This window comes from Alternaria arbusti (assembly GCF_024043155.1).
Source record: "Alternaria arbusti strain BMP 1465 chromosome Unknown scaffold_5, whole genome shotgun sequence".
NCBI classification, from domain to species: Eukaryota; Fungi; Ascomycota; class Dothideomycetes; order Pleosporales; family Pleosporaceae; genus Alternaria; species Alternaria arbusti.
In genome coordinates, this window is record NW_026249945.1 from 414661 (window position 1) to 438119 (window position 23459).

A 23459-nucleotide genomic window follows, 5' to 3' on the forward strand; every position below is an offset into this window, starting at 1 on the left:
TTCAGCTGTTGTGCATGGTGCGTCCCATGTTCTAATTGGTCAGTGGCCAAGACCATTTAATCTTGCCGGTTCGCTGAGCACATCAGTAGAGGCTTGAACGGGGCGCGCAGCAAAGCAGAGCTGTACAGGGTGTGGAAGCGCAGTAGAAGCTAACCGGGGCTGCAAAACCCCTGTAGCGCGCGGACCATGTGAACGTGCCACGATACCGCACAAGAGTTCATGTTCAAATCGGTACGTAGTGTATGAGGTGGGTGTCACGATAGCTGCGTGACTCTAATCGCATCTGACAACCCGCTTAGTCCCAGCCACGTTCCCTGATATAGCGATCGATCTGTTGGTAGGCAAGGAGGGGCAGTGTCATTTCTGACGTAGATTACTCAGGTTCGGGCCTCTTCGCGGACCACGGCGGTTTCGCTGGAGAAGTATCGTTTGGCCAGTGGCGCCTGTCGCGCGGGTCGGAGCTGCTACCGAGCAAAAGGTTTAACGTGAGAAGAAGAGTGCGTGGGCAGGCCGACAACGCGGAAGTCGAAGCTGGGGTAGGAGGAGGCACGTGCACGTCCTTGCGCTCCAATAAACGTGGAAGTGTCCGTTGCGGGGCAATTGGCAGTACAAAGTATTCTTGGTGCTTCCGCCCTTTTCCATCCACCACACTCCAATGAACCAGGTTTACTCAATCGCAAAGCCGATTACTTTACATGGCTGCGCAAGCTAACGGTCTTCACCAACTTCCCATTGAAGTCCATGGGCGGGACTGCCTGGAGCTTCAGGCTGACCAGCTGAGTGCTGCCTGGCGACCTATGGGCCGACGCCAGAGCTACGTCGACGATTCGAAAACAGATGCATATCCGCTTCTCTCATTGGTCACATTCCATGACTGAGTAACTTTCTGCATCTGTCGAGCATGCAAAGTTCCTTTACCTACGTCAAGTGTTTGAGCACACCGCTGATACAATCAGATGCGGATAGCTTCAAGAGCTTCCATCGCGTCATTATCATATCGAAACACTCTCGTCTACCCAGTGGCTATCCTCTGGTTGGTCCAGTATTGCTTCCGATCCCCTGTTAGGGCTGAAGACCCTGCCACTGGCTTGTTACACGGCTCGAGGCTGACCTGCAACGTTCGACAATCATGCAGCCCTATGCACCCTCCCGTTTCCTGGGAACGCGTGGTGGCGGTCAGTATGTCGGATGCAGCACCACCTAGGTTTTCATTTGCGGTTACCGGTCGCATCTCCAATAACGTTCACGACCATCACCCTTTGCATGGCCGCAAGCGCTTTGGAAAGTGTGCGTGCCACACCGGCCCCATGCCATAGTTACTTGTTTCAGTAAACGAAAATGTAGGTCCGCAGCAGTCATCAGAACTTTCGGCCCCCAACCCTACAACTGGTCCACCAAGAGACGAGCATGATGCAATCGTGCTTGTCTTATTCCATTCGGTCCGATCAAGTCACTGTGTGCTCGTAACTGCACAGACAACTTTGTCCGACTTCACCTCCGGAATACTTAGGTATATGTTGAACGTTGCGAACACAATTCAGCTAGTGAAGGGAAGAGGTGACACCGTGAAATGACTGCGGGCAGCGAACGCAGGTCCGACCGTACCTGCGACCAGCGCACGTAATGCCATCTACCTTTAGGTACCAACCAAAATAGAGTGACACCGTTGTGCTGCGCCGGGTGTCCCTTTCCTTGAGCGACCTTGGAACGCAACGCTAGCAGAGTCACGATGACCTGCCGAGGCATCACGATTGGTATGTAGAAAATGCAGCAGCATTCATGGAATAGGTTAGCCAAAGAACAAAGATGCTATATTGTCAACGCCACCAAGCTGACAGAGCAGCCTTACTACCGATATATCCCCGCGCTTCGTAGACCTATCGCGCTCCACCGATGCGCCCGTACAAACAAGCGAGAACCGCATGTCCGGGCAGACCATCGCTTCATATGCTCCTAAGTAGCAATTGTACGATGTGCCACTTCACCGCTTAGACCCCGCGTCAGCTGACTTACATGCGCTCGAATACCCCACGCACCATCTCGCCCATCGTTCCCGCAGATACGGTACCAGGCGAGTGTCTCGGGACCTGTAACGATGTCGGCACTGCCTAGTTATCACTCACCGGAAACAGGGCGAAGATATATCCGGTTGCTGTTCGTATGTTCTTTGGATAACATTGGATACGATATCCCACTTGCATCATTCTATACATGGGATACACCGCCTTCTTTATCTCCAAATGTCCGGTTGCTCCTCCGCATGTTGGTTCCACGAAGTCACAACGACCTATGAGTCAGTAGCAAGGCGTCACTGTTTTGACCGGAATCATTGCACACAGGACGAGCAACCCAACACCGTTCGTTGCCCGAGGCGACACGAAGGAATCACAACAGGGTTAACAGCTTATAAAGCTTACGATAAGTCACAGCGGGCAAACGTCCTGTTTGAAAATGAGAGGGTCTATTATTGAGTGATACGTATGAAGGTCCTCAAAGCAGATAAAGCCAGAACAATCGACTTGGGGGTATATCCATGTCTTCCACCAAGCCTGGCGGGATCAAATGTCCTATCCTGACAGGAATCCCGCTGAACAAAGAAAAAATCCTCCAAACGCCCCCGGTGTTCTTCTAAAATGGTCGTAACGTCGTCATATTATACATCTCCCATCCGCGAAGTCGAGCGTTGCTTGGTCTTACATCAAGACTCCAGCCAGTACCATCATACCAACTGCGTAGTATCCGACGTGCTTTCCGGCACTCAAGCTCATAGCTCCGCTGTCGTCGGTGCCACCAGGCGCAGTGGTGCCTTTCTCAAGGGTACCATTTAGAACAAGAGACCTGGTGCCATTGACATCAGAAACTGTGACAAGGGTCTTGTTGAGTGCGGCATAGCTGCCGTTGCCGACAAGATCGTTGAGGTATTGCTGGTCGTCGTTCTCGTCGCATCCACAGACGAATTCCTCTTCGCACAAGCACACGACGGGGAGAGACTCATTGCGGCCCTGCGTTTGGCGTGTCCACAGTGCGCGCCGGTCATTGTCGTTGTCGTCATCGTCGTTGGTCGCGGACTGGTTGTAAAAACGGTAGGGGTTGTTGTAATAGTAAGGGTAGGCGCTGTGGAGCCACAGGCCGGGCATGATGGCCACTACGAGGGCTACTCCAATCAGAGGAGCGGCGACGAGTCCCTTGGGCGTTCTCGAACCAGCGGTGTAGGGTGTTCGAGCACCGCCGCCATAGTATTGTCCACCGCCGAAAGTGCGCGGTCGACCTGATCCAGCGGAGGATAGGCCACCAGCGTTGGAGGAGGGTGATGTACGTCCTGAAGAGCCGCCACCGCTGCTTCCTCCACCCGAGCGACTGCCACCGCCTCCGCCACCACCTCCACGACCACCGCCTCCCTTGCGACGCTCTAGTGTGTGGTCTGGTGAGACAATTTCGGAGGGAGGAACAACTCGTCGCTCTTCGAGGACGTTGAGGGCGTTGGATTCGGGTATCGAGGCGGCGCTGATTACTTGTGCGGCAACAAGGCCGGTGAGGATCTGTGAGAACTTCATGATGATGTTGATGTGTGACGGTGATACAGGAGAATCGCGGATGTAATTTGCGACACCAGATCTCGGGTCGAGGTAATACCGATAAAGCTACAGGGATGTGATAGTAGTGTGGTATGAGAAAGCAAAACGTAAGATGTTTGCAGTGTGATTGTGTAGCGGAGTTGCTAGGTATAGGGTAGGATCAATGTACGGGTTTGTGAAGAGGCAGGCGTGGGTCTTTAATGTTGTGCTGGCGCAAGACATGGGTTGCACAGCCCTGCGTCATCAAAGAAAGCCTGGGGCAAAGGGTAAAGCTTAGTCGGTTGCGACCCGCCACCATACCAGCCAAGCTCAACGCCATAATCTAGCAGGCAGTTGGGTGCCTGACCAGTTGTTCCCGATCTGACCATGCTATAGGCTAAATCCTATGGATTTTTGTGGCTGAAGCATGCGATTTCTTTGGGCGCCCGTTGGTATACGCTGTAAAAGCGCCGTTGATCTGCTCGAATGGGCGCAATGCTGCACAAACGCCTGACACAATTTGGATACCTTCTCACTCTCGACCACAACCTGAGTCTGTCCCTGAAAGTCTTCATTGTAGAATATTCATGACGTGCAAATCGATCAAGTGCATCGCATTACTCAGGGTATATGACCTCATGGTTGCTGATCTGCCGAGGCACTAAACGAGCCTCCCGAACCAGAGGTGTGGCCAAACGCATCACAGACTGGATGACCAACAAACCAGAGAGCAAGCTCTGCCGAATATCCGATTGCGCCTCGATGTGGTTTGCTAGCGGGAGGCATTGCAATCGCTATGAATCACTACCATGGAATCTCGTCATTGGTGCGCAAATGTGCTCTGGGCATACGGCGCGGAAACAACGAACGCCAAGAACGCAATCTTGGGTGTGTGGGACTGCACGCATCAATGTGCGCGAACCATAACAATGAATGTTGTGTCTTGCATGTATGGATCTCGAAGCGCATGATGCTTTGTTGGCACAACCCGGTATTGACAATGGGCAGCATCGTGGCAGGATTAACGACAGGACCGGAGTAAAAGGCTTGGCAATTGTGACGGAGTATCATCGTACTGCGGTGTAGGACGCCTAAACGGTAAACGATGCTTCGTGATACTTGGATAATGGCCGCACCACATGCTCCATTCCTCCGCCGGCCTGCTTCTTCAGTAAAGCTCTTTGTTGTCCGTCGAGCGCCTGGTCCTCATTGTGAACAATTTCTACGATATAATTGTTGATTTGTTCGCGCGACCCTACATGTTGTTACTGCACATGCGAATGGAGTTTCCGCATCTCGAGCCGTTGATGGGCCACCGATAGTCGTAGGGCTATGTATACGCCGGTCCCTTGGTCTGGGTTCAACGGTGGCGCAGCCAGGGCACATGGTAGGCCTGGTACTTCGTGACCGTATCTGCGGGCAGCAAGGCTGATGTGGCGCTATGCCTATGAGTTGCCGGGCTTTGCGCAGCAGACATGGTCTACTCGGGCTATCATCGTGCTTGCGGTGGTGGTTCAGCGGGGCCTCCATCCGACACTGTCTGGTATTTCCTGTATTCCTGCTCGAGTTCTCTCTGCATCTCGAAGTCGGCCTGTCGTTCGCGCTTGACTCGTTGCTGTTCGAAGTCCCGGATGACGCCCATGTGCATTGCCTGATACAAGTTAGATAATTCCTGGACCATGTCCGTTCCGCAGTACTCACGGCTTTGTCGTTCCTCTGCGACCAATGCACAAATGCTACGGTACCGATTGCGGTGACGCACGTAGTCGCCAGTGTGATCTGCGACGCTCGAGACATGGCGGGGACCGTGGAGTAAAGGCGAAGTTGGGGACGGAGCCTTGTGTAAAGTTGGAGCGGCTTCTCTGCGGGTGGGAGCTCGGGCCTTAGAGCTCCTTCCGCCAAGTCGACGGCTGCATCATGCCTCTCCGCAACTCTACACTGTGATAACCAACATCCCCGCAAATCAGCACTCAAGATGGTGAGGACATCAATAGCAGGATGTCGGGGCGAACACTGACAGCTACAGTCCGCCCAAAACTCCGCGGGAATCCAGACCCTGCTCGATGTAAGGCAGCGCAACCCACTACAACCTCCGCATAGCTCACACCGCACCTAGGCCGAGCGCGAAGCTCAGAAGATTGTTCAGCAAGGTATTTCAGCACCCAAGCTTGTCTGTTCAGGTAGTCGCTAACCACTCACCAGCAAGAGAATGTAAACAACGCCCGACGTACCCAGCCGTCTCAACACTCTAACCGACCCAGACCGTACGAAGCGAGTAAAGGACGCCCGAAACGAAGCACAGAAGGAGATCGAGGACTACAGGAAAGAGAAGGAGTCCGAATACCAGAAGTTCGAGAAGGAGGTGCGTCGGCCGAGACGACCTACTATACGCGTAACGAAAGTGGGAGACTAACTATGGCGCAGCACAGCTCAGGCAACCAGAAGGCTGAAGAGGACGCAAAGAAGGACACAGATGCCAAGGTCAAGGAGATTGACGAGATTGGCAACAAGTCTGGCAGCAAGGTCGTCGACCAGCTCATCGAGGCCGTCGTAAACGCGCACCCCAAGCCACCGGGCAAGCAGGACTAGAGCGCCAACACAAGTGGTAGGATGAAGCGTGGAGTCAGACTGGTGCGATGCTGTTGAGGAGACATATGAAGAAGAGCGCTCCTTGTACATGATCTTTGACGGACCCAAGACAGTCAAGGTCGATCTATCGGCCTCGAACATACCAACAATAGACGATATGCTGCGAGTTTGGTGAATGTACTCCAGTTCAACTTGCCTTTTTCTTCTAGGCTTAATGGTCGAGTTGATGTCCATCGTGAAATACATTCCAGTCTTCCAAGGTCACCAACCCGACACGCTTGTATAGCGCATACAACTACATTGGTGACGTCCTAGAAGTATGCATCTGTACTGTGTTCTTAGCCTCGCATGTGTGAATAGCAGACCAAGTCCTCATATCTTAGTTGTTGCTGCACCTCTCTACTCGTTGCGGACCCTGGCCCACGCTCGTCCTAGCTTCCCGAGGGCCTACGTCACTGCTGTGGAACTTTATCGCTCAAGCATCAACGCGTCCCCAGACTGCAAAACAATGCGCTGTACCCAATGATACGAATCTGTGCTCGAGCGACCATTCGCTCGCCTGTATACAGAACCACATCATGTATACTCTCACCACTAAATGCGACACGCCAATTCAGCGGCTCGCAATGTCGCAAAGAAGATCCGCGCATCTCCGACTTTGGTCGCGAGATTGTAGATGAGTTTGCTGTAATGCGCGAGAAATATGGTATGCCATGCCACTATCAAACTCAACTTCTGAAAGTAGCTAACGAAAAGTAGATGCACCTGTATGTGCTTTCGTCCTTCGCACATCGCACCCCTGACCCTTCCAGAAACACACCATAGTCCTTGCACACGGTTTGCTAGGCTTCGACGAACTACGGCTCGCAGGACAGTTCATACCTGGCATACAATACTGGCGTGGCATCACAGATGCGCTGGCGCACAAGGGCATCGAGGTTATCGTGGCTGCGGTCCCAGCCAGTGGCAGTATCGAGGCGCGCTCTGCGAAACTGGCGGAGAGCATTGCGCTCAAAGCGAAGGGAAAGCAGGTCAACATTATCGCGTGAGCTGAATTGACCCAATGAGATGCTGCATCGCAGACCACTAACAATTCATAGGCATAGCATGGTATTGACACATTGATATGATACAATAATGAGTGACTGACCTCTACTTAGGGGTAATCAGTGCCTACACCCACGCAGTGCAGTTACTAAATACACGTAGGGGTCTCGACTCACGATACATGATCAGCCAGCTCCGGCCGACTGACTTCAAGATTCTCTCTTTGACCACCATAGCCACTCCACACAGGGGTTCTGCTTTTGCAGATTACATGTTCGAGACGATCGGTCGTACGTCAGTGATACTTCTTGAATGCTTCTACTAAACTATTTCTAGCACGCAGAATCAAACGTGTCTACAGTGTTATGGAGTACTTCGGTCTTGAAACTGGCGCCTTCTCCCAACTCACGCAAGAGTACATGAAGAATAACTTCAATCCCAAGACGCCAGACATACCTGATGTCAAGTATTACTCATATGGCGCATCTCTCGAACCCACTCGATGGTCCGTCTTTGCGCCTTCCCACAGTATCGTCAAGGCAAAGGAGGGCATCAATGATGGCCTGGTCAGGTGCGTGGACGGCTGGCGTTTGGTACGCTTAATGACAACTAACCACGTTGATAGCGTCGAGTCGAGTCGGTGGGGCGACTACAAAGGCACCTTGATTGGTGTAAGCCATCTCGACCTGATCAACTGGACGAACCGGCTGAAGTGGTTCTTTTGGGAGCTTACGGGCAGCAAGCGCAAGTATGGAAGCGACGCTCACAACGACTGCTGAACTTGAGCTGACCATGATGTAGCTTCAATGCCATTGCATTCTATCTTGACATATGCGGTCAGTAGCTCTGGTCCAAACTTTGGTGACAGATCACTGACACAGATCACAGATATGCTGGCCAAAGAAGATCTGTGAACTTGCCAGATGCACACCAACAAGTCGCAATTGTGGATGCGTTCTGGTCCTCCTGTATCTGACGTCTGAGCAAGCTTGTGCGTCGTCGTGGAATTCAGCTCCGCCCTTTGAGAGAAGGCTATTGATTAATGAGCCTCAGCTGAGGAAGCGTTGCGCCCAGTCACACGACGCGATGCTCATGTAAGACAGGGGTCAGCTTCAGCCCGGAAGTGCGGCTATGGCTGTGGCTGTGTCCGGCACATTGTCCGAAATGGGCACATGGCATGCCGAATATGTACACTCAAAGTTTAAGTAAATACGCAAAAAGATACTCTCTTCAGGGTACAACCTTGAACGTTGCCGCAGAAGCCGTGCAAGAGAGTGGTTTGGGTGATTGTTGCGTTGAAAAGCCTTCGCGTTGGGTTATGACGTTGGGGACGGACCCTGGTCAGGCAGAAGGAACCCCGCGGGCATCCGTTCTGGAGATGCCCAGCCCGCATCGCAAACACTCCTACGACATGACACGCGTTCCCCAGGCTTAGCCGCTGCATCACCAACTGACTTCATGCGCTAAATTGATCGTCTGCTCCCCAGCTACAACCTTTATCCTTGACATGTCGGTTCACTTCTACAAGCTTCGCGACTACCCGTTTACCTAGCCACCCGGTGCCTGGAAGCAACATTGGAATACTGGCCACTAATCCTGAACGCGAACCTTCAAGATGATCGTCAACATAGTGCTCGAGAACCCTCACGAGCACTACACCAATCTCGACGTCATCCAAGGCAGAGTCCATTTGCGGGTGCCGAATCCGACCAACATTAGCAGCATTATCGTGAAGCTAGAGGGCGAAAGCAGAACGCGACTGCTGGCACCTATACATCCAAACAGACCAGACAAACAGCGACCAGTGCTGGAAGTTCACAAGTTCCTGTACAAGACACAGGTGGTGTGGCCGACAAATGTGCGCCCCGAAGATGTCGCCCAGAATCCGAAGGCAGCCTTCACCATCAACGCCGGGTCCTTTGAGTACCCGTTCCAGTTCAAGGTACAACGCGCAATACACGTCAACATATCGCATATAGCTAACAACCCTCTCAGCTTCCTCTCAACACGCAATGCCAGCAGACGAACAACCCCATCTCCAACGTTTCCTTTTCGAACGCGATACCCGAATTCGCGAAGACACCGACACAACACGTAAAGGCGACACTACCTCCTACACTGGGTGGATTTCCGGGGGAGGCAGAGATACGATACTTTGTCAAGGTCACAGTAAACAGACCGCAGTTCTTCAAGGAGAATCCCAGGGCAATTGCGAACTTCAATTTCCTTCCGATTGAACCTCCGAGACCCGACAAGACAGACGGCGAGGCGTATGCGAGGCGACAACATGAGTTCCTTGAGAATGCTCCCAGCGTAGCGGCAGGCAAACGAATGAGCTTCTTTGATAGAAAGAACTCGACAGGAAGTGCTCCGCCATCACCGACGACAGGCAGTGTGCCACCTCGGATAGCCATTGATGCTCGATTGCCTAATCCTGCCATTCTCACTAGCAACCAAGACTTGCCGCTGAGACTACTTGTGAAGAATGTCAGCGCGCGCACAAAGAACATATATCTGCAGATGCTCCAGATTGAGCTGATAGGGTATACCAAGGTACGCGCGCATGAGGTGTCACGGACAGAGTCGAACAGCTGGATTCTGTGCTCTTTCAGTAACATGGCCATTCCCATTGGAAGTCCCTCTGACCCTCTCGATACGGAAGTGCCCATCAATGCCGAGTACTGGTCTGGGAAACCGGTACCCAATACTGTGCCACCCACCTTCACGTCCTGCAACCTCGCGCGTTTCTACGAGTTGGAGATACGTGTTGGCGTTGGCTATGGGAGCTACAAGCACGGTGAAGATCAGCTCATTGTCTTACCCCTCAGACTACCAGTCAAGGTCTACTCGGGCATCGCGCCACCCAAAGCACTCTTGGAAGGTGCTTTCCCTGCAGACAAACCCACCACACTTGCCCCACCGCCCCAAGCAGCTGCTCACACACCAACAACGCCAACACAAGGAGGTTTCAACGCATCTAACGCGTCTTTTGGGCAGCCAGTACAGCCCCAACATGCTCCCGCTTATGACGATGCGCCGCCGAGCTACGAGGACGCGATTGGACAGGATCTTCCCCCGATCAATGGGTACAGAGGTAGTTACCAGCCCCCTCCTGCACCCGAAGGCGCGCCTAGGTTTTCCGACGAAAAGAGACGATGAAGACGTATACTACGCCTATGTTCGTTTCTACAGCCTGAAGTCTAGCTGCTGTGCACCCTGAGGATTACACTTCGTGTTTGTCGGTACATCAACACGAATCACCGCCAAGGCCTTCCATGGACACCATATAATGGTTACCACCTGAGAGGAAACGAATTCCTCTGTAAACGTCAAGGAACAGGGCTATGCCGCGGATCAGCACCCTGGACGCGTCGAGAAGTGGCGATATGGTAGGAGATGAGCGAGTCTAGGCGGGCCACATCCGACCAAGAAGAACCTTTGGGCCGCAGCGAACGGCCTAAGAAGCATGCGTGCTGCAACCGAAGTGGGGGGCATGCAGCAGTTCTATGGCGGAGGTTGATCTCTTTCTACCCAGTAATCACCCTTGCTAATAGGTTTTCTGTAGTTGTCGGCGGAGCAATCTGAAACAGTATATTGTAGTATGGTGTATGTCGCAAGCTTTTCATCGTTACAGTTGGCTTTAATACCGAATCACTTTGTAGCTCAATGTAATCATTCAAAACGTTTGTACGTCTAGACGACATTCTTGGATAGATGTGTTCAGGTGCGGGGCATACCGTGTGACCGGTGAAGCTACACGGCAGATCGGTGGAGAGCGGCAGAATGGCACTATGCAAGCCATGCCTGTCACCAGCCATCAAGTGAGGCGTGTGAGGCATTAACGCGGTCATGGTGTGCCACTGGTAGACGGCTAGCTTTGTTGTGGTTGCGAGCTTTGCGCAGACGCGTCTGTGGGAGCAACATTGCTAAACGCGCTGTAGGTATCGGATGTACCAAAACCACAAACAAAGACACTGCCGCCCACTTCCAAGGCTGTATCGTGCATTCGACGCGACACAATGCGGTCACGATACTCTGGTGGTGTTGACACTGCGTGACTGCCTTAGCCACAGACGCGCCTTCCGGCTAGCTATCGATAGCTGGGTCCAAAACAGCCTTCACCCTTCAAACAGACGCGCATAGCCGGCACCAATGCAAGCACGGCATTTGTTGTTGTTGTGGTCCTCGAATCGCGACTCTCCAGAGCAACGTCCAGAGCCCACTGTGCGCACTAACAGACGCGTCGTGCCTGACTTACGGGATGAGTAACAGCCCTGCACGCGACGGGATCGCTGACCGCCAGTCGTGACTGTTTAGCCACAGCTTCCAAGACCCGGATGCAGACACGATGCAAGACTAATGCAAGCGCCGCATACACTATCCCGTGCATGCTTCGAGCCGGTTGGTCAGAATGCGTGAAACGTTTCAAGCCGGCTCCAGGCTGCAGCCCCACTCGACCACTTGGTCGAATCGTCGCGTCTAACACCATATATACACGTCTACCCACCGCGAGATGGTCGCGTTTTCTGATCAATTCTTCGGCTGCTTTGCGTTAAGAGTTGGGAATCCGGTGGCGGGCTCGTTGGCATCTAGGGGAACGACCTTTGACTCACACCTGCAGCTCACGTGTAGTAGCGTTGGGCCCCGCTTTGCGACCATGCACCGCGCTGTGGTAAATACAGCTGGGGACGAGGTCGTGGCTGGTCCCGTCGGATTTTCTGTTTCCTGAGGTTTCGCTCTTACTCTTTCGAATGCTGGATGTTTGAAACGACTTTTACGATTTACTTGAGATTTACCACGAGATTGATACCTTGAAGAATAAACGACCTATTTACGAACCAACACTATTGCATGCGACCCACTCGACTATTACAACATGTACTCACAGCGATCGTCGCCACCGCCACTGAAGCGCTCACATTCGGGTGAGAGCCAAAACAGCTATGCCAGCGCTGCGACAACAGTATCGCGCGCAAGCTCCAAGTTACTGTTTGGAGAGATCCCATTGACACCTGCGACGACAGTAGATGGACGATGTAAGTACCCCGTCGCAATGCGCGCGCACTCATCCTAACGTCATGAAGCGATCCGTTCCAATGGCTCCATCTGCAACCTGGTCCTCTCCACAAGCTCAGTCTTCTTGCGCTTCTGGTTAAACGACGCCTGCCGCGACAACGTCCTGGATCACATGGAAACTGAAGACCTATCCAATTTCCGCCTTGTATGCCATGACTTTTCATCGAAAGCCGCGCCACGACTCTTTGAGAAGATGACCGTGACCTTCAAGACATCGACCTTTTCCAAGCCAGCGCGCATCGAAGCGCTATCGAGGATAGGCCGTCACGTCAAGACCTTTACCTTCCACATGCCACATGGCCCAGAGACCTGCTTGCCACCCATCATCGATCCGTGCACTGGCACGGAGAAGCAGTTCATCTACGAGCCTCAAGTCCAGACACCGCAACATGGACCGGCCAAAGACAAGGCACCCAAGTATGGCAGCTGGGAGATGCAGGACTTGCTCATCAAACAGTACCCACCACTGTTCCATGCCGCGACCAATGTCCCTGCCTTTTGCGCCGCCTTCTCTGAACTGATCAACCTCACGCATCTCAAGGTCTCATGTCCGGGATCTACTGGCTCACTTCGACACCGACGAGGTGTAGTCGACTATGCGCTCATCTCTCTCCGCATTGCCATTGAGCGCGCTCCATTGTACAGCCTCTCTGCTCTTTCTCTCCACCCCATCCACCCTGGTGGCCTCTTATACCTCCACCCCATGCACGGCTTCGGCAGCACACCATCCTCAGCCAAGCGCTGGGGTCAAATCCGTCGCCTCTCAATCTGCATGGAAAGCATACCCTTCAACTCAAGCTCATCGCGCACCCGCGCCCAATCTCTAGAACACCTCCGCATCCTACACGCCTACCTCGCCACACTCTCACGCGGCCTAACGCGTGTCTTCTTCCGCTGGAAAGGCGAGCGAGGCCCTTCACCCCTCTCACTCGACCGTGAACCTTGCATGCTTCCCAGCCGAGAGGAGTCCACTCACCCCTCTCTCCGCGGCCAAACCAATGGTCCCCGCCCCCTGAAGTTCCCTCGCCTCCGCGTCATGGAACTGGAAAACGCGCTCATGGACTCCGCGCAAATCAGCGACTTCATCACAAAGCACAAGCGCTCCCTCCGCGAGTTCAACTTCGAAGACGTCAAGCTGCGCGAGGGCGACTGGGATCTCGCGCTTGAACCTCTGACTACCATCTCAGGGAGCGATCGGTGGAAGCAGTACCAAGAAGAGGTCATGGATGTTCCCATTATGCTCTCGCCTATTGATGCCGAGCCGCGGGTCATGGGCCCGTTGCTTGAGGAGGTCGAACAGGCCATTGAAGAGGTTAGTGGAAAGGAGAGGAGAGAACATGCGCTGTCGAGGTGGTTGGGTAGACCACGACAGTCAAGTAAGAAAGATAGCTTCTGGGGTGGAGGCAAGAGGTTCCTGCATCTTTCGAGCTGGAAAGGCAGCTCGCCTGTCATGGTCAGGTGAAGTAGCTGTGCTTGTTTTCCTGGGTTCTTGTCTGGTACTAGGGAGTTTTGCTGTGGTATGTCACGGTTGATACCCCTCGGGCATGGTTTATGGCGTCTGCTTTCTGTCTTTATCGTTCTTGTTGTTGGGTTTCGGATAACGGCCTCTCATGTCCTCTCTTTTCGTCTTTCCTTTGTCTTGTCTTCCTCACGCTCTTTACGACTTCGACGTCTTCACGGCCTTTACGACTACTCCGAAAATCACGTTTGCGCATAGTTACGATGGTATGAGTAGAATAGTATGACCTTACGATCCTTCAATGACATTTCCTTCTGGTCCTTACCTTGTGTTTGCGCTCATCGCATCGGTTCAGTGTGATTTGGATGTCTACTTTGAGAGGAACCGACTCCAGGCTGTGCTCGTGCATTGCCGTACCTGCAAGGTGTCCGTACATTTGTTTACAGGTCATGTCCGCGCCTAAAGCTCAGTAAGTATAGCAGCGCAAGAATGTCAGTAATTCGCATCCGATTAGTCATTGAGCACACATGCATTAGAAACGTGTGTATTGAAGCAGACTCCAAGTATGTCGAATATCTGCTTGAAATGGTATACATATTCGACTCCAGCCTCGCATCTATAGCTTAGCCTTGTTCTGCACCTTCTTGAAGATAGGCTCTAGCTTCGTCGCGCTCATAACGTTTCCCTTGACCTTCAACTTCCCGCTCATAAACAGCTTCTGAGCATTCGCGTTGCCGGCCGCAAGCTTGCCAAAGTCCTCGTCGCTCAGCACCAGTGTGGCGGTAGCCTTCTTGCCCGCTGGAGCAGGGCCCTTGCCGACCGTGCCGGTCTCCTTGAGATCAAGGTACCATGTTTCTTGTGCGCCGGCCTTGTTCTTGAGTGTGAAAGCGAAGATGGCCTTGCCGTTCTTGATGGCGTCTTTGCGGTCGGCGTCGGAAGCGGAAAGGGCTTGCGCGATCTCGTCGAAGGCGGCGGAGGCGGGGAAGTCGTCTAGACGCGTGTTAGTTCCACTATTCTTAGGTTCCATAGGAGGTTTCGTAGGGTCGGCATGTGCATACCGTTCTTGAGAGACATGTTGGCGATGTGTTGCTAGAGTGGTGATGCGCGTTGGGGGCAGGTAGAGACTGATGGCGATAGTAGCTAGGCGGAAGAGGTTTGTGGAGTCGAAGTCGCGAGTGCAGAACAGTCTGGGGTATATAAGAGCTTCGGAGGCTTGTGATAGCAGTGATGATGTATGCAGCTGCGAATCTGGGGAAGCATGTGAATGAGTGAGTGGGCCGAGACCCTTGAAACGATCATGCCGAGGCATAACCGCTTTTGGATGGAGCACGTGGACTAGTTCTTCGGCAGGCTCGCATCTCTTTCCTCAAATTATTTCAAGGTTTAACGATCCCTAGCAGCGGACAGCACCTTCAGGTTGCTGCGAAGTACTTTGAACTTATTGGCAGCGGCCTATAATACTCTGCTGCATTTCGTCGCGCCATTGCAGTCAATTCGTCTTTGCACGAAGTACCATTACGACGACCCAAATAGATCTGGAAGCTGGCGACGTAGTTGCGGCGCATATTGAGACCGAGCAGCTTGCGGTGCATCGACTTTTGCATTTGACTAGGGTAATGCTGTTGCATCAAGAGACCGGGATGGTTGCGCGTTGTTGCGTCGTCGCCAAGCTGAGCACGTGATGACGTGGAACAAGGAACGCGTCTCATGCGGGGACCTGAGACGCGTTCTCGCTCGTCTCATCTCATCATTCCGCCTGCTCAACATCAACCACAAGACTTGAACATTTACTTGCACCATGAAGAATGATCTTCGTCAGACGTTCGGCGAGATCTTCAACGACGACCCAACCGCTTTCCGCAAACAATTACTAGAGGTCCAACATTTCGAAACTGATCGAAGCGAGGCTGAAGAATGGGTAGCGAATTTGCGCTTTCTGGATATTTCCGGAGTACCAGATCTACAGGCAGAGAAGCAGAAACAAGACCGCCGCTACGCACTAGCTGAGGCTCGCGATCATCTCTACGAGCGAAAGATACCGTCATGCGAAGTCCCCATCACGAAGCGTGAAGAAGACAACGAAGACGCATACATTGCTGTCTCATGGCGATGGGCTGTGCTCGAACATGCGCCTGAAACCCCTGTATTCGATTATCAAATCAGGAGACCGGGTGCGAAGCCGCACAAGAGTGACTTTCCGGACCGCTACATGGATCGGGTAATACAATTCGCACAGAGCGTCAATGTGTCCAAAGTATGGATCGACAAGGAGTGCATATATCAGAGAGCGGGAGACGAAAGAAAGCGGCCAAAAGACAAGGAACTGGGCGTTCAGATCATGGACGTAGTCTACGGCGACAGTAAAGTCTCGGTTGGCTTACTCACGGTGGAGCTTACGCATCAACACCAAGTCGATCTTCTATCTGAACTCCTACAGGGCCGCATTTTCGTCGACCCCAAGGACAGAGAACATCCAAAGTTGAGACCCGAAGTCAATGTTCTAGCAGTACAAAAGCTGATTCGGCGCATTCTCAGCGACCCTCGCTGGGATCGTGGCTGGATCTTCCAAGAAGATCATTTGGCCTCGAACAGGATGACCTTACTCATACCGTGTTCTTCAAGTGTTCGAAAAGATCAGGGCTATGACTTTGGTGATATCCTTGGGGACTTGAAGATCAAACTTAAGGATCTTCGACAAAATGCGACCATGTTTTGCTTGGCTCGCCCTGAGGAACGGCGGCCTAATACCGACATACTGGAAAAGCTCAAACAATACAATATCTGCAACAAGAGCTACACACCGCCACAGGACGACCATCTGTTGCGTTCCGGGAGGAATGGCGTTCGCGGTAATACTGGCGACGACAAGAACTATCAGCGCGGAAGCAGCTACGAGATTCCAGCGTACCGAACGACTACGAACTGTGTGCTCGACGATATTTGCAGCCGTTCGTTGGAGAACGAGGAGGACAGAATCGCTATCCTTGCAAACGCTCTAAGATTTACTACGCGCATAGATATCGGGAAAGGATCTCCAATACATAAGCCAGACAAATACAGCCTCTCTGTAGCTCTGCTCGCACTCATACTAATGAATGGGGAGATATTGAAGAGTAGGACATGGAAATCACCTGACCGTGCGCGTCTGCCCTGCGAAAGTAACCTGATGCAGCACACGTTACAATCGTATCTCGCGGCATGTCAACACGAGTTTAGTGTCCCTAATCTGCGATTCCAGCAAACTTTCGTCGACCACTGTCGTCTCAAATCCCCAACTATCACGTCTCGTGGTCTTCAGACGAAAGGCTGGCCTTTCGAACTATTCCCTCGTGAGCGATCAAGAATACGAGCAGACCAGCTCAGCCTCCGTCTCACCGATTCGGATCGAGAAACTCTATCTGATCTAGGCCGAGGTCCAGTGCTTCGGGGTACGAAGCTCGACGAGGATGCACATACGGCATTGGATGCACTGATTCAGAAGTTGGAGGCCCTATGGCCAGCAAGTCAGCTCGTCAATTACATGCGTCGAAACCTATCGCTCGATGGACATCGGTCGCGACCGAAAGTACCACCGTCTGCACCGTACGTACTAGACATGATGTTCGCACTCTATCAAGCTCTTCGCGACGATCAAGAGCTTCGTTTGGGGCGGCTGGCTTCAGCACGTCCGCATACAGAGCCAGCTGCTATCTTCATCAGACCGGAGCCAGATGGTTGGAGGACAGAGCAGGCAACCCACTTAAACTCTGACGGAGCACCTTGCCTTGCAAAGATCTTCACGAGCTGGGATCAATCACATGATTCTGAACGACTGGCAAGCTTGGAAGTCGGTAGGAGGATCCAAGAGGCTCGTGGCAAGCGGGATTATTTGCTGTATAGCGCTGGATGGGTGAATGGAGTTTGGTACGCGCAAGGTCAGCCAATGGGAAATTATGTCTTTCCTCTCGCGGGCATTACCGAAGATCGACATCGGGTAGAATCCGTAGCAGCCGACGGGGGAAGGAAGAGGAAGAGGAAGAGGGACGGTGGCAGCTAGTACATGCGATCTATGTCTCCAAATGATTGACAGTATATGAAGTTCCGGCTTTGCGACACCTTCGGCTTTGTTCACCGTTTTCTTTACGATCATGCAAACAAGAAGCGAACGAGCGTATCACTTGCTTCTTCACCGCCCTCCAAGAACCAACACCGGTCACTCAACAGAAGCATGTCTTCCCAGACTAAAAAGCTCGTCCTGAAGTTCTCTCTTACCCCGCTTACATACCTGTTCACTCACATCAACTCGCTCTTTCAATCGCAGCGCAGGGCATGGAAAGACTTCGCCGAAAATTGTCCGGATCCTGCTCTTGTCAACCTGATCAATGGTCCCATGAAGGATACTGGAAGACTGCTGAACATGACACAAAACTTTCTGCGAAAGCTCATCGACTTGGCAGAGATCAAACTGAAGCAGGTAGAAACCGAAGCACAAATAGCCGGTGCAGAATGGCTCGACAACCCGACCGATCCCATGAACAACGCCAAATTCCTCATGGCGAGAAAGATACATAGCGACTACGCAAAGCATATGAGAGAGGCTTGGGATGTTGGATTAGAAATCATTCCTGGAATACAGGCGAGATTTGACGATATGGAGGACACGCTCGAGAAGCTTGCTGTGCTCATACCAATCGAGGAGCTGGCGCTGCCACTTGGGCCGTTCGTAGTCAAGGCATTAGAGGTCAACGACAGGATGTGGGTGTTTGCAATAAGGTTATTGGGTATCTTGCGGACGGTTGATATCCCCCTCGGTGTTGCGACTGTGGCTGTCAACGTCGAAAAGTACCCAGAAGCGGACAAACTTGCGCGAGCAAGATACAAATTTGGGGATTACTGAGTGTCAGAGGATGAGGAAGTGTCTGGTGCGTAAGCAAGAGCACTTTAGTTCGTTGCCAAGGTCTTAGATCTGGGTGTTGAATTCGTAACATCGTGGGCACTGATGAAGCCCGCTAGGACGCTTGCGCTGTCTAGTCTATAAATCGCCTTGGTCTATGCCCATCCAATTCTATAAAGGTTATATCCGCTCTCGTCACCTCGTCCAATACCCCGTCTCTTCTCTACAAACTCTCTTTCCAGAATCTTAAAAGTCAACCCGCTGTCGCTCTTGACACTGAACTCCGGTTGGAAAGCGGCTTCGACAGTATCGGGAATGCCCTCAAATTTGCCCGTCTTGCGCACTGTGACCATAAGCCAGAATACACCGTTCCGAGCCAGGAGATGCGCCGCACAATCACGTAGCCAGGCGGCATGTTCAGGAGCGTAGACCACGTCTGAGGCGATAAGAAGATCTGATGCTGATTTCATGTGTGTAGGAGGCTGGGCCCAGTCCAATATTGCGGTGTCTACAGGTGGTGTGCCATGTGAGCTCGAAGGAAAATTTGTCTCGATGTTTGCGTTGCAATTCTCCAGAACCGCAGGGTGATAGTCGGTCGCCGTGATGCTGACAGGTCCAGCGCCTACCACAGGAAGTAATTTAGCGACTGCTAAGCTGACGAGTCCAGTGCCTGCACCGAGCTCGATGATTGTCTGCTTCCCTGCAAGACTGTCTTCAGTCAGTCCAAAGCGCTCTGGCTCGGCGCACATCATGCTACTGAGTACGATGCTGGCACCCCAGGACTGAAGTCCGACTGCGGTATGATCTGTACTCGACAGTGGCGCATCATTGAGCGTGACCTTAACTGTATCTCCAGATGATGTGGGGAAGCAAAAGTCTCGTGTCAGCGCCTCTTCCTCTTCATCGGCATTTTCGAATAGGGTTGAAAGAATGAAGCCGGCGTCATCGACAAGCTTTTCTCGTACATCGTCATCGACTTCCATCTCTTCCGAGCGCGCGAGGAGCGAGTTGAGCCATTGGGTGGCAAAAGTGCGCTCGAATGGGTCTGCACGCAGAGCTGCTGTCACCTCTTCGGTTGTAATTTGGTTCTCATCATCTTCGCCTTCGTCTTGAGACGCGTAACCGGAATCCGCGGGTCCAGGGGGTGAGACGATAGATGTGTGCTCTCTTTTCGATGTCGGGTGTGAGATAGTAGTCGGAAGGCGTACAGGACAGTACAACGTCTGTAGGTTCTTAAGAGCGGCGAAGACCTGATCTTCCGATGCCGATAGCAGTGAACGAATAGGTGGTAAGCTGCTTGATGGTGGCAGACAACTGCCTGTAAGACTGACACTCATCTGACGCCTCGCTAACAAATGGACAGACCAAAGAACGCACACAGGGAAAAGGAATGTGGAGAGAAGAAGGAAAGAACTGGAGAAGACGTGGAGACAAGGGTTCAGTCAGAAAAATCAATCGGCCAAGGCAAGGGACAATTTGACGATACTTAGTTTAGCCTCACGCTCGGGCAAAGTCGTGACTTCTAGATCTTTTCACCGCCTGTCATCTGGCATCGTGGGCGCATGTTTGGATCCAAAAGGCAGGTGCACAGGGTGAGCTTGCTTCGTCGGACTAGCATATTGCATGCTAAAACCGTATTACCCGTCACACTCGACATCTACAAGAAGGCATGCAGCACTGTGAATGGGCCAGCCGATACATCTAGGGGTAGTGATTTTTGCGTGGGACGGCTATTGCCACGTGGGTCGCTAAGCCGAGCCTCATCGACGCTAGACCACGCAAGGCATAGCTACCAGATCCAATGGTCAGAGACCCATCCTAGAAAACTTCGGTCAACACCGGCAAATACGAATTGTGCCGACGGAAATAGCCTTGAAACATCTTGGTATACTCTATCAGGAATCTCGCGCAACACGTCGATTGTAGCACTAGTGGCTTGGAACCGCCTTGTGGGCTAATGCCCAGGCTGCTCAGTCTCCGGCTACGCGGCCTTTACGATCGTGCTCTTTAGGTAGACAGTGATGGACAATCCTGCTCTCTTCCGATTACAACTCATTTCTCCACCATCTTCTCATCCATAGCCTCCGGAGGTGTATCCGTGCCTTCACCCTCCACAACCATCGGCCCCTTACCCGGCTTCTTCCTCCCCGTGATGTCCATGTATATCGACTTGAATGTCCTGACACTTGTTTTTCTCCCCTCCCAAAGCGGATATAACCCTACTGCGAAGCACGAGCAGAACATCCACAAAATACCCACAACAACCCATCCAGTGAAGAACTCCTTGCTGAAAATATACGAAGAACCGTACATGGGCATGGGCCACAGCACAAGGAAAGATATCGCCATGAAGAGCGTGAGCCAGCGCGCAATACGCGATGCTTTGAGTAATTTGGCTTGTTCCTCTTCGTCAGCTTCGATAGCTCGTCGTTGTTCACCGGGGATCCGTTCTAGATCGACGTTCGCGGCAAGAGCAAGATCGTGGTCGTCACCCCTGCGGATAGCCTTCATGCTCTGCCAATCGTAGTTCTGGGGTCCGAAAGCGTACGTGAAGACGGGGATGAAAACAATGGGAGAGAGGAGGGCGACAACGTTTCCTGCTAGCATAGGGTTGTTGGCGCCGGTAGTGAGCACAGTGAGTTCTCCACTCTCTTTCTGTGCGGTGACGAGCCAAGCAATAAGGGAGCAGGCGAAGCCGAGAGGTGGTGTGAAGGTTGCTGCGACCCAGTTCATCTTCGACCACATCAGCGTTAGAGTGGCGGGCAGGACAGCGGACGAGATTATGACGCCCATGAGGAGATATAGGTAGCCCATGCTGATGCCGATGTAGTAAAGCCCTGTACTCCAGGCTGCCATTGCGACAGCGAAGCCGACAACCATGGTGTGAGACATGTAGATGAGTTGTTTCCCTGTAGCTTTAGGGTTGACATAAGTCTATGTTTCGTCAGCTCAATAATCCGCTTTCATGACCAGTAAAGTCAAGCTTACCTGGTAGAAGTCATAGGTGAAAATGGAAGAAACGGCAATCAGCTCAGCAGACATGGCGCTGGTCACAGCCATGAAGACGAGAAGCAGAACTGCAGCCGCTCCTCCCGAACCCATCAGGGCAACAGCGGCCGTGGGCAACACAAGCCCAGCCGTCACATCAGCATCAGCCATGCGGTTAGGATAGCCGGGGAAAACAGGGTTGTTCTCCAGGGCGATCGCGCTGAGACCCATCGTGGTAGCGGCTAGCCATGGAATCGCGAACCAGGACAGACCACCAATGATATATCCGGGAAGAGCATCGACGGGGCTGGCAGCGATGGCTTTGTTATAATATCCGTTGTCGCAGAACACAGTACCGAAGTTGCCCACGATGTTGATCACGAAGAAGATTGCACCTTCTTTCGATCGCATGGTTAGGTAAGAGCCTCCGGCGTTCCCTTCGACTGGGTGATCCGATGCGGCTTGTACCAGTAGATCGAAGACTTTCCCAGGGCTTCCGAGATTCTCGTTGGTCGCATATGCGGTGAAGGCAAACATCAAGAGGATGATCAGAATGACAACAGTGTGTGCTAGAGTTAATCTTAGCGACTTTTTGCTGCAAATGTAGAAGAGAGTAACTTACCATAGTCAGTCAAGAAAGTGGCCTTGATGCCTCCAAACATGGTGTAAAGAACTACACCAACAGGTAACAGGAAGCAAGCAGCAGCAGTTGGCATGCCGGTGAGCTTGAGTAGGTTAGTACAGATATATCATTCGCCGCGTTTGACGTACCGAAGTCACAACAGCGGAGCCTCCAGTCAACAACATCGAAGTGACAAGGATGTTGGTAAAGAGACCAAAGACCATGAAAACGACGTGCGTGACTGGACCGTATCTGGCTCGAATAACCTCAAGGAAGGTATGTGCATTAGGTGCTCTTCGTTTCAGCTCGATAGCAATCGTAGCAAATAAGATGATCTGCACAGTCGCTCCCGAGGCGTACCAGAAGGGGCCAGATACTCCATACCGGTAGGCGACTGCGCTCGATTGGAGAAGTGTTGCCGCCCATGTCCAAGATGATACTACGGCTGACGCGACAAGTCCTGATTTTACTGTACGACCAGCTGTCGAGAACATCTCAGAGGTTTGGAGTTCATAGTTGTATCTCTTCAGTACGAATGTCGTCAAGATCATACCGAAGCTTTGCCGAGTTAGTAATGCCCATGTATGAGGAATGTAAGACCTACGAGAAGGCAAAGCCTAGACCGATCACAATGCCATAGCCAAAGCCTTGGCTTAGCGGCGGAGGTGTACTCATGCTGGGTGAGTTAAAGACACCTCAGGTGACGAGCAGTTGGCAAGTGGAAAGTGCGATGCCAGAGGGATGCCGGAAGTTGATATATGATTAACCTTACTGCTTAGCTTCGCTTGGGAGATTTTGCAGAAAGCTTCGGTCATGATCTGCCGGCATACGACCTCTAGGAGAGGGCTTTAACCATGATAAAGCAAGAGCATTACCGTTCATCGGCCGGACGCATAGGGCAGGTATAGCCAACCGTAGGGCTAGCGTGCATATTCGCGGATAATTATTAAAGGTGACAACGATCACAGCTCGACATATGCATGGTTCTGCAGGCTTTCGTGGTGTTGGGCAACAGGAGGATGCACACCATGTGCGGAAACGATCTTCCAACCCCGGTATGGTCCGATAACGCGGCGGAACAATGCAGATAAGATGCGAACTCTTGTGTGGCATCTTTTATTCACAGCCAAGCTGCGACCAATCGCAGGCCTGCACGGCTTCGAGATCGTTGGGTTCAGGCAGCTGCTCGCGGCTGTCCAAACGCGGCTGTATATCGCATCGTTGAATGCATTGCATTGCGAGAGGCAAACG

General features: G+C 52.4%; 10 protein-coding genes across 10 annotated transcripts; 5 read left to right on the forward strand and 5 right to left on the reverse strand.

The window, feature by feature from the left end:
• Positions 1–2693: 2693 nt before the first annotated feature.
• On the reverse strand, positions 2694–3554 carry J4E86_004640 (uncharacterized protein; the record flags this gene model as incomplete). The annotated part of the gene is made up of 1 exon (XM_051445178.1): positions 2694–3554. The coding sequence occupies one exon, from the start codon at positions 3552–3554 to the stop codon at positions 2694–2696; it is 861 nt and encodes a 286-aa protein (XP_051303275.1).
• Positions 3555–5046: 1492 nt separating this feature from the next.
• On the reverse strand, positions 5047–5351 carry J4E86_004641 (uncharacterized protein; the record flags this gene model as incomplete). Its single annotated transcript, XM_051445179.1, has 2 exons — positions 5047–5205; positions 5256–5351. The coding sequence occupies 2 exons, from the start codon at positions 5349–5351 to the stop codon at positions 5047–5049; spliced, it is 255 nt and encodes an 84-aa protein (XP_051303276.1).
• A 178-nt stretch (positions 5352–5529) lies between these two features.
• Positions 5530–6143, forward strand: J4E86_004642 (uncharacterized protein; the record flags this gene model as incomplete). The annotated part of the gene is made up of 5 exons (XM_051445180.1): positions 5530–5532; positions 5581–5619; positions 5671–5704; positions 5816–5916; positions 5979–6143. The coding sequence occupies 5 exons, from the start codon at positions 5530–5532 to the stop codon at positions 6141–6143; spliced, it is 342 nt and encodes a 113-aa protein (XP_051303277.1).
• Positions 6144–6665: 522 nt separating this feature from the next.
• On the forward strand, positions 6666–8104 carry J4E86_004643 (uncharacterized protein; the record flags this gene model as incomplete). Its single annotated transcript, XM_051445181.1, has 8 exons — positions 6666–6849; positions 6903–6910; positions 6956–7188; positions 7353–7480; positions 7527–7761; positions 7816–7938; positions 7992–8026; positions 8079–8104. The coding sequence occupies 8 exons, from the start codon at positions 6666–6668 to the stop codon at positions 8102–8104; spliced, it is 972 nt and encodes a 323-aa protein (XP_051303278.1).
• A 701-nt stretch (positions 8105–8805) lies between these two features.
• On the forward strand, positions 8806–10349 carry J4E86_004644 (uncharacterized protein; the record flags this gene model as incomplete). The annotated part of the gene is made up of 2 exons (XM_051445182.1): positions 8806–9132; positions 9186–10349. 2 exons carry the CDS (start codon positions 8806–8808, stop codon positions 10347–10349), a joined length of 1491 nt encoding a protein of 496 aa, XP_051303279.1.
• Positions 10350–12066: 1717 nt separating this feature from the next.
• Positions 12067–13728, forward strand: J4E86_004645 (uncharacterized protein; the record flags this gene model as incomplete). Its single annotated transcript, XM_051445183.1, has 2 exons — positions 12067–12226; positions 12275–13728. The coding sequence occupies 2 exons, from the start codon at positions 12067–12069 to the stop codon at positions 13726–13728; spliced, it is 1614 nt and encodes a 537-aa protein (XP_051303280.1).
• Positions 13729–14341: 613 nt separating this feature from the next.
• J4E86_004646 (uncharacterized protein) lies at positions 14342–14799 on the reverse strand (the record flags this gene model as incomplete). The annotated part of the gene is made up of 2 exons (XM_051445184.1): positions 14342–14715; positions 14784–14799. The coding sequence occupies 2 exons, from the start codon at positions 14797–14799 to the stop codon at positions 14342–14344; spliced, it is 390 nt and encodes a 129-aa protein (XP_051303281.1).
• A 724-nt stretch (positions 14800–15523) lies between these two features.
• On the forward strand, positions 15524–18601 carry J4E86_004647 (uncharacterized protein; the record flags this gene model as incomplete). The annotated part of the gene is made up of 3 exons (XM_051445185.1): positions 15524–17628; positions 17715–17760; positions 17795–18601. 3 exons carry the CDS (start codon positions 15524–15526, stop codon positions 18599–18601), a joined length of 2958 nt encoding a protein of 985 aa, XP_051303282.1.
• Positions 18602–18753: 152 nt separating this feature from the next.
• On the reverse strand, positions 18754–19935 carry J4E86_004648 (uncharacterized protein; the record flags this gene model as incomplete). The annotated part of the gene is made up of 1 exon (XM_051445186.1): positions 18754–19935. One exon carries the CDS (start codon positions 19933–19935, stop codon positions 18754–18756), a length of 1182 nt encoding a protein of 393 aa, XP_051303283.1.
• A 715-nt stretch (positions 19936–20650) lies between these two features.
• J4E86_004649 (uncharacterized protein) lies at positions 20651–22883 on the reverse strand (the record flags this gene model as incomplete). The annotated part of the gene is made up of 5 exons (XM_051445187.1): positions 20651–21532; positions 21587–22155; positions 22209–22311; positions 22358–22766; positions 22813–22883. 5 exons carry the CDS (start codon positions 22881–22883, stop codon positions 20651–20653), a joined length of 2034 nt encoding a protein of 677 aa, XP_051303284.1.
• Between the last annotated feature and the right edge of the window lie 576 nt (positions 22884–23459).